At 41.0% G+C, this 10,245-nt stretch overlaps 1 protein-coding gene across 1 annotated transcript in view; it reads right to left on the bottom strand.

The window, feature by feature from the left end:
• Positions 1–9,124, bottom strand: part of UGCG (UDP-glucose ceramide glucosyltransferase) — a 47,937-nt gene extending 38,813 nt beyond the window's left edge. The window contains 1 exon segment of the mRNA XM_012641193.1: positions 8,723–9,124. Coding sequence (XP_012496647.1) covers positions 8,723–8,820 — 98 coding nt within the window. The 5' untranslated portion in view covers positions 8,821–9,124.
• Positions 9,125–10,245: the final 1,121 nt, after the last annotated feature.

Below are 10,245 nucleotides of genomic sequence, written 5' to 3'. Positions count from 1 at the left end.
TTGCTTTTTAAAAATAAGGTTAACCTGTCAAGTCCTGCCTTCTCTTAATCCCTCTATCCTCAGAGCCTGACTCAAGATGTGGGATCACAAAGCCACAAGAATCTCCCTTCACTTGGTTCTGGTAGAGGGAGAGAGTGAGAGAGGCAAGGGCAGGATTATTTCTACACTGCAGCAGATACAATATAGTAAAGTAACTACTGGTTACTATGTAATCCAAGCAATGCCACCTTCTAGTATGAAGATGTTTCCAGGGATTGCAGAAGAGTCTCTATACTGTTTTGCTGACCATTATATCCCTATGTCTGGCACAGTCCCCAGAGCAAAGGCTACAAGTCAGCCTTCCCACCCCACTCCCCCTAATACCTGGAAAGCTGTCACCTAGTGGTGGCATGTCCCAGGCATTAGGACCAGCAGAAGCCATAATTTGAGATTTTAATAATATCCTTAGTGTTCTTAAAATAAAAGCTCCTCTCCTAACACATATGTCCATTTAATTTTCAGAAATGTGATTTTATTACATTTTCAGGAATGCATTGGGGTATAAAGAGAATGGACTTCCTATATGGCTTTGGTTTTGATTTGTCTCATTTTTAATGAAAAAAATTATCCTGAAACTTAAGCAGGCAATTTTTGGGAGAGAGAAAGCATAGAAAAATTTCAATACATGTATCATTTTCCCAAGGAATTGTTTCTAAATTAAATTTTAAATTGGGAGCTAGAATCACTCTCTATCAAAAAATAGCATTCATGTAATTAAGGCAGCACCACCATCAAGGCCAGGGAGGGGGAGGTGCTCACAGTAGGTAGCTGCAGGGCTACTCCTGCTGGCAGGGACAGGGAAGGGAAGGGGAGTGCAGGTACCATCTGGGTACTTCTCAAAGTAACTCAGATCTACTTAAAGTCTAAAGGGTTGTGAGGGATAAATCATCGGCAAAAGAGAGAGGCCTTCTGAGTCCTGCTTTCTGCCGTAAGCTAGAAGGACATCTATTCGGGGAACACTTCAAAGAACTCCAAAGTAAGAAATGTTCAGGGTTTCTGCTGGACTTTTCAGCTGCTTTAGCCTGATGAATCCTAATTGCCTCTCTGCACAAGGATTTTCAACCTTTCAACTGACGGGATGGCCTTAGTTGAGCTTAGTTGGTTTTTATTCCCTAACATCCCAGTGTCTAAAACTGTTACTGTCTTTTGCATCATTTTAGCTTATTGTTTTATCCTTCTCATCTTTCAGTCTCACCCCCACCCCCAACAGTTTTTGATTTAATGGTTTGTAGCACTTTTAATGGTTTTACAGTTTTGTCTTCTAATTTGGCTTTAGCAGGAAGTAATCCTGTTATGCAGGGGAAACCCTTTGGAGATAGATAGGTGAACCACCAAGCAAGGGTGATGCCCCTGGTCCTTCTGTTGGCTGGAAGCGGCCTCTACAGCAACCTTAATACAGCTCTTCACAAGTGAGGCACGAGAGAATTTCACTCGAGTCTTCTGAGGAAGACTATGGATTCCACAAGGGCAAAGTTCCCCTTGCTTAACGGCCCTGGATCATGCTGTTTTTATAGTTCTGCTGCGTGATTCAGTTGAACCAATTTATCTGACTCTAGGAATTTATTTCCTCTGCTCCTGCTCCATGCCACCAAGCTTGTTAATGTTTCATGTAAAATTAGGTTGATTGCTCTATCACCAGGTCCCCTACTTCACATGGTCCTTGCCAGCAATTTCCAATGACTAAAGACCTTTGTTATCGTTGTCGTTATTCATGATTGTGCTCTGAAAGGCTATTAAGGTGTGTTTATGATCAGTGTGTGTCATGACTGCTCCAACATAAAGCACTTACCATTTCAAAAATGGTACTGCATCAAAATAGGCTTCATCAGCAACACAAAACACACCTTCTGAAGTGTGACCTTAACTTTCCTAATACAAGATTCCCCAAAGAAGGCAAAATGACCAATAATGAGTTAGCTTTATGGGAAAACACAAACTATTTCCACCAGACAATGGACTTACATACCATAGAATATAAAGGATTCCACCACCATAGAAAACAAATAGGAGATCTTTACAACAATAAAACAATAAAAACAAAACCCTAACATACGTAACCTAAACATCTATACCCCCATAATATCCTGAAATTAAAAAAAAAACAAAACCCTAATTCACTAACCCTTTGGTGACAATAGGGTTAGTCACGGCATATGCTGTGACTATCATGCTCTAAATGCTTAGAGCATGATATTTGGCTGACAGCAACTAAGAAAGGCACCTGGCAGAAAATATGGATCTAGGAGATAGTGCTAAAAATATGGAACATCTTCAAATTTACCATAAACTCAAAATCCATACTTTTCATACCAAAGGGAAACTAATGAGAATGCCCCTATCCTCTTCTACCTAATTCCCTAAAGCTACCCTTGTAAAGCTGAACTTAATGTTTAAATTAAACTCTTTTGGGTATAAAATAAAAAAATTCTGCAGCGGGAGGAAAAGTCAACCAACTCAGGATAGCCCTGGGCTCTGCATTCCCCAAAAGACAGATCTAAGTGTAACGGTAATTTATGGCAAGACAGGCATTCCCTTCAGAAAATCCTGGGGTAGGCGTGGGGTGTCAAACTTAACAAAGACTCAACAGACAAACAAATTATTGATACAGCTCTGCTTCTACTTTAACCTGCAATTGGTTAGAAATAGTAAGATAAAGATTCCATTTGGTCCAATTAATTTCATTAAAGTCTATGGCTGCTGAAAACATTCCAAATACTGACAATCTACCTCAAACAACAATGACCTCAAATTGAGACTGAATTAATGAATGAGCAAAAATCTACTATTGCTATTAGAAAAAATTCAAAGATCACTCATTCAACAAGTAATAACTGAATGCCCGGTAGACAATAGAGATAAACAGTAAATAAGACATCATCCTTACTCTCAAAATCTTACAACCTAATTAGGAAATGAGACAAGTGAACACACATTTACAATTTAGAAGGTAAATTCAAGGTACTACAGAGGGGCATAAGAGGGGGCTCCTAACCCAATAAGAACTAAAGTCTCAAATGACCTGAAGAAGTAAGAGTTAATTCAACAGGAAGGAAAGAAGGGAGGGAAAGATGAAGGGGGAAGGAAGAAAGGAAAAATGGAAGGAAAAGAAAAGAAAGGCAAGGAAAGGACAGAAAGACAATTCTAAAGAAAGTACACTGCACATTCAGGGGAATGCCAGTAATTCAAAGTGGCTGAAGACACTGGAACAAGTGAATGGGTCAGCTCCTAAAGAGCTATGCATGTCTTGTTAAGGAATTTGAATTTTAACCCAGATGCAATGTGAAGTCATGGTAAGGATTTAAGCACATGATCCAAGATTAGTGTGCCAGAAGGATAAGTCTACAAGAAGAAATATAATGTAGAAGGGCAGAAAGGCGGTAGCTAGAGATACCAGTGGGTCGAGATAGCTTCAATAATCTAGGGTAAACATGAAGGTGTACTGAACTAAGGATGTAGTGAAAGGACAGATAATGAATAAATACAACCATCACTGAGTATTAAAACTGAATTACAATTTTCATTTTGCTCCTTAAAGCGATCACATGATAGTCCAATTCTGTATTTTCCCAGGCTCAGGTTAAAGGGGCTCAATTGCTGAACTGCCTCATTCATTCACCAAAAGGTGGTTGTGCAGCAATGATCTTGACTGATCAACATTTGACTCAAGTCCAAGGGCATTCTCAGCACCAAACCCAGAAAAGGTCTCAATTTACATTCCACTAAGGCTCAGAACACCAATGTATTCATGAATTTAAGGCAAAAATCATATTCTCTAAAAGTAATATTCCAAATGCTAAAGTTTACACTAAAAACACAACCAGTTTTTGACAGGGAGTTTATAACAGTTATCTTGATACAATGAGTATGTAAATTCCATCCAAAAGCTATGCATCATACCTCACTCAAAAGAAGAACACAGGGGGAAAAAAACAACCCAAAAGTTATGCTAGAAACATTAGAAATATTATATTTGTAGAAAGCAGAACTTGAAGAAATAAATCTCCAGGAAAAGGACCTCTGCTTTATTAGAGGGTGGTTACTATCTAAGACACAAGAAGTATTTCTACACTAGCCTGGCACCTTCAATTGATAGAAAAGATAAAGCCTAATGCCAAACATTAGGACATTATGTACAGAGGGAAAAATGACAATCTCGGGGGGGTGGGATGGGAAAGAGGGAGAAGAAAAGAACAGAGGCAGAAGAGCATGAGGCAAGGTGCACTGCTTACATACCTTTATTATCCAGCAAGATGGCTCCTAAGGGCTAAAAAGGGAAGAAAACAACTAGTTCCAGACTTTTAATTATTTCATCTCAGTCCCCAAGCTATCAAACCACACTAGTGCTCACAAAAAGAAAAAAGAAAGAAAACAAAAAACAAAAAAAACCCAAACAAACCCGTAAAGATCACAACCAACTCTGCTGAGGCTATAATTAGTTATTTTTAGGAAATTAAAAATCTCAGGAGTAAGACTCTTGAATTTCAAATAACTCTAATCTGAATGTTACCTCTAACATTACAGACAGAAGGCCTACAAACATCTGCCATCTAAAACATCTTATGACAATTATAAATTATATAGTTTCAAATAGCTAGTGGAGGATATTGTGTTCCCAACACAAGGAAATGGTGCTTGAGATGATGGATATGCTAATTACCCTGATCCGATCACTACACATTATATGTATGAAAACATTACCATGTACCCCACGAACATGTACATTTATTATTTGTCCATAAAATTAAATTAAATAATAAAATATGTTATGAAATGATTAAGTATCAGTTCAATATTAAAATTGGAAAGGAGCGCAGCCATAGGCAGAGATACCAGTGAGAAGAAATGGTTTCAAAACACTGAAAATAATGGTTTTTTAGTTTGTAAGTTATCACAATTTTTTAAATTGTAAGCTTACAGGAATTGTAAGACATTTGTAAAATCAGAAGAAATAATTTCATGGAACAAGAGTTGTTCATTGTATTAATCAAATTCAGCTCCATTTTTTAAAATACAGATCAATACTTCGCTTTTTATCTCATTTTAAGAAGATACACTATAATAAAACATTGAGTCTAAATCAACTAGATACCATTACACATTGTATTTAATTTTTAAAAGATAAACAATTGGCTTTTTAGTGTTTTACACTTTTTCTCAGCAATTTTTTATGACCATATTTGTATTACTTAAACATTTCAAATAAGCTTAATAAGTTTAATAATTAGGAGCCCACAGATTTATGCTCTTTAATCTGACAACCAGTTTGTAGAAACTTAAAGTATTTTAAGAAAACTTTTGCCATTTATTATTAAGCACAAAAAACCCAGTTAAAATAACTCTGGAATTTCTCAAGTCTAAGAGTATAAACAAAGTAGTAGGGTACATCAGTAGTGTTAATTTTAATTAAAGAAGAGTAATATTATCATTTTGTATCTATAATGGAGGGAGGGTGAGATATCATGGTCCCACATGGAAAGAAGACAATTTTCTTTAAATTGGGCCATAAAATTTAAAAATTTCAATAACAACAATAAACCCCACAAGATTACTTAAGATTCTGGAAAAAAGTTTCTGAAGTTCACCTTTCAGTAAAAATGTGTAAAAAAACATAAAAAATTTTGCATAAGAATGAGAGGCTTGCCTATTAATAAAAACTCATTAATTAAAACAGTGCATACTGGTACAAGACTAATAGGTCTGTGAAATCGCATTGGAAGCCTTGAAACCCAAGTACAAAGAAGAATTCAGTCTATAATAAAGATAATATTTCAAAACAGTGGGATAATGAAATGAAAATCCAATAAACGATTTTGGGACAAGTGGCTAAATACTTAGAAACTAAAATTAGGGTTCCAAATCTCATCAGACGACAAAGTAAAATATCAGGTGAATTAAAAAGTGTAAAAAATTAAGAAACAAAGCTCAAAATACTAAAAGGAAACAGAGACTAACACATACTTGAGGGGAATGAGGAAGAAATTACACCAGAGTTGAAAACAAAAGAAAAAACAAAAGACATGTCTATCTAAAACATGCATGTACACATACTCTTCTCCATGTTAAATATACCTACAAAGCTAAAAGACAAAGACTGGAAAAAATCTGTAACATGTAACAGATAACAGAAAAATAACCTTTATATGAAAAAGATGAATTCCACAAGAGACTGCATGCAGCACAGGCAAAGGATTATGAGTGTAATTTACGACTAAATGTAACCAGCATATAAATATATAAAAAGTCTTCAATGGAACTAGTAATTAAAGGAATGAAAATAAAAAGTAGCAAAATGCCTGATACTTAGTACAGGGAAATGGGGCCATCATACAATGTAACCAGGAGGACTATGAATAGATATAACATTTCTATGGGGCAATATGTATCAAGGTTTAAAACGTGTACCACTTCTGGCCCAATAATTGCTCTTTCAGAAATGTCAACTAAGATCATCTCTCAAAGATGTATGCATCACAGTGTTGACTGCAATCTAAACAAATTGGAAACAACCTAAATGCCTATCAATAATAACAAATCTGGCCGGGCGCGGTGGCTCACGCCTGTAATCCTAGCACTCTGGGAGGCCGAGGCGGGTGGATTGTTTGAGCTCAGGAGTTCGAAACCAGCCTGAGCAAGAGCGAGACCCCGTCTCTACTAAAAATAGAAAGAAATTAATCGGACAACTAAAAATATATAGAAAAAATTAGCCAGGCATGGTGGCGCATGCCTGTAGTCCCAGCTACTCGGGAGGCTGAGGCAGGAGGATCGCTTGAGCCCAGGAGTTTGAGGTTGCTGTGAGCTAGGCTGACGCCACAGCACTCACTCTAGCCAGGGCAACAGAGTGAGACTCTGTCTCAAAAAAAAAAAAATAATAATAATAATGACAAATCTTAGTACTTCATAAACCAAAAATACCATGCATCTTTTAAAAATGATGTAGAGATCATACATCTATTGACATGAAAAAAATGATCATGACATTCATTTTGTATGGCAGTTGCATGTGAGCAGAAGCCTTGGATGTCTCATTCTTCACTTATTTCCAGCTCCTAGAACAATGCCTTGCACAAAACACCTTCTCAGTAAGCATTTATTAAATAGATGAATTTTAAAAGGAGGTTACAGAACAATAATCATAATATAGTCCCTTTCTCTCCACCGCCCCCCCCAAACAGAACGAGGGAGGGAGAGGAATAGAGAGGGAGAAATATAATTAGAAGCATAGTCACAAAAGGTTAACAAGGTAATGCAGGTAATTCCTCTCTGTATTGTATAAATTCCTTACATAGTAAGCATTTTTTAATTTTTATGACTGGAAAAAGTAGCAACATTGTTTTTTAAAGAATTCATATATTTAAAATGAACTCCAGAATGTGTTCTGGAGCAAGCACAGTTCAAACTCCAAAAACTAAGAGCAACAATATCCAAGTGGCATGTTTTCTTTCATGTTCAAAGAAATATCAGCATATCTTGAACAAGTAGCATCTTTTCTAATCCCAGGAAGTACCACACTACACTAATAAAATGTAGTGTTTCCAAAAGGAAAGGTACACTTTTTCTGCAGTAAAAAGGAAAAAAACCCTGAAAGTAACTAATTTATTAAAGTCCTTCCCTATCCACTACTAACATAATACCCTATTCTAGTTCATGGTAAAGGCTATTATATACGATTGTTGTTGTTCTTTTTTTACAGGCTAAAAAGCTCAGGGAATCCTTATCAGTAACGGGCTCTACATAATTCTTTCATTTCTTTATATAGGCAGATTTCATCTTAAAGACAGTTAAACAGTCGATATATTGAAACTAGCCACATACCCATGTCTCTATTCATCCCATCACCCTGTTCTACTTTATTCACAGGCTATATCACTATCTGAAACAACCCTATTTGAAATTTTATTTTCTCTGTCTTCCTTCTAGAATGTAAGCTCCGCGAGGACAGGAAGCCTGTCCTGCTCACCATAGTGTCTCCAGCCCAAGAACAGTGAATGGTATCTAGTAGGCCTCGCATTTGTTAAATAAAGAAAAGATGTGGCGGGAGGGGGATAGGTACAAATCTAAACAAGACAACAAATGAGGAATTGAAAAAAGGAAAGAAAACCATACTGAAATGTACAAACTAACAGGACTCAAAGCTATGAAACCAGCTCGGAGGTTTGGTGGACATTTTTCAAGGTAGACAGGTGCTTCACACCTATCTAAGCGCATACAGCTCTTCCAGGAAGAAGAAAATCCACACGGAGGTCTCCAGGTAGCTGTGAGCAGCTCCCAGAAGAGTGGAAACCACCATCATCATAACAGAAATGTGGCCCATGGTCGAGAGAAAAAACAATACACCATACATCTTGGCCCAGATGAAAAAAACCACACGAATCCCCAACACAATCAAACCAAGCAAGCAACCTTCCGCCTGACACGTTAAGAGCGGTCTCCCTTCCTGACTGTGCAGTCGCCTGCAACCCAGCGACCCCTCCACTCGCCAAACACTTTTCCCTGCCAGAGACCCCCAGCGCCAGCCGGTCCAAAGGGAGCGAGAATGGGGGAAACAGTGTGAGAACTAGCTTTCTCCACCCCCACCCGAGCCTAGTCTCCTCCAAAGCGCAAATGCCTTCCTCCCATCCTCGCCTGTCGGTGGAGGCCCCGACCCCTGCCCAGAGCCCCTCCTGTCCTGCCGCCCCTCACTCACGTGTAGATGATGGCCATGAAATGCATCAGCCACAGCACCACGAAGAGGGCGAACCCAAAGACAGCCATTCCCTCCAGGGCCAGGTCCAGCAGCGCCATCCCCTGGCCCGCCGGCCCGGCCCGGCTCGCTCCGGCCGCCAACGCGGACAGCGCTCCCGCAAGAGGAGGACAGGGGGTGGGCGCCCGGTGCCGGGGCGCGGGAGGCGAGAGGAAGGTGGGGAGAGGAAGGGGCGGAGGGGTGTGGGGACGGAAGGGGCGGGCAGGGCCTGCGCGCCCCCGGCGGCGTGCTCTCGCCCGCGCTCTGTCCTCGGCGCACTCGCGGGCGCTGCGGTGGCCGGGTTCTGTGGGCAGGGCGGCCGTGGTCCTGCGCTCCGGCTCGCCTCTCCGGACTCTGGCGGCCGCCGGCCGGAGCCTGCGCGCCGCCGCCCCGCCGCCTCCCCGCCGGGCTCCCGGCCGTGCAGCTGCGTCGCCCTGCTCCGCCGCCGCAGCTCCGCGCACTAATGGAAACCGGCGGCTCGCACCCCGACTCCCCAGCACGCTCCACCCCACCCCGCCCCCGCCTCTGGACCCGCGGTGCCCGCCCCTCCACGCCCACCTTGCCGCCCGCGCGCCCGCTGCGTATCTGGCGGGAGCGCGCCCCGGGGAAGCTTCTGTCGCTACGCGCAGGCCGGGTTTTTCCCGGCTTCTCTCTCCGGCTGCCGCCCACCTAGCCGCGCCGGGCGGAGGCACCCGGAGCAGGCAGCACTGCAGCCCTGGGCTGGGCTCCCTCGTCGGTGGCGGCTCCGGACCGTGTATCCGGCTCCAAGGCTGCTCTCCCTGTGTCTGACTCTCCTGTTCCAAGGCCCCCAGAGAAAGACACGGAGTTCCAGGCAGCTTGTCTCGAAACTCAACTTCCAACGCCGTGTCCGCAGCCTCCCCGCGGGACATTACTCGGAACGGCTAGGCCCTCCAGGCCAGGATCCTGGGCGCAAGGGTTTCTTTCTCATTGCCTGCCCCACTCGCTGCTTTTAATGCCGCGGGATCTTGGATCAAATCGGACCCGAGAGTAAAATAATCTCCATGTGCTTTAACAGATCTCTAAGCGCCTTGGATGTATTATAAAAGAAATTCTCGAATTCAGAATGTATAGAATCAGTTGACATTGAAATCCCCTAAGACTGCTGTCCAATACGGTAGCCACATGGGGCTGTGCGTGTAAACAATACACCGATGTGGAAGAAATCGCATTAATAAATTTTATATTGATTACGTGTTGAAACGATACTATCTTGGATATATTGGGTTAAATTACGAAATAAATTTTACTTCAACATTTTTTTTAACGTGGTTAGCTACTAGAAAATTTTAACTACACATGTGGACAGCACTGCTCTAAAATGGAAAGAAGTGTTACTTTGGATAGTAAAGTAACTTAGTATTTATCCTAATGTTCTCAGTCTGCCCAAGAAGATGCTAGTACTAAATGTTTTTGTTTGTTTCTTTAACCTAGATGAATTTATATTGTTCCTCGTTTATTTTATGTTT

The sequence above is a fragment of the Propithecus coquereli genome, unplaced genomic scaffold (genome assembly GCF_000956105.1).
Source record: "Propithecus coquereli isolate 6110/MARCELLA unplaced genomic scaffold, Pcoq_1.0 Scaffold163, whole genome shotgun sequence".
NCBI classification, from domain to species: Eukaryota; Metazoa; Chordata; class Mammalia; order Primates; family Indriidae; genus Propithecus; species Propithecus coquereli.
The sequence above is the reverse complement of the archived record's forward strand: the minus strand, read 5'-3'. Positions and strand labels throughout refer to the sequence as shown.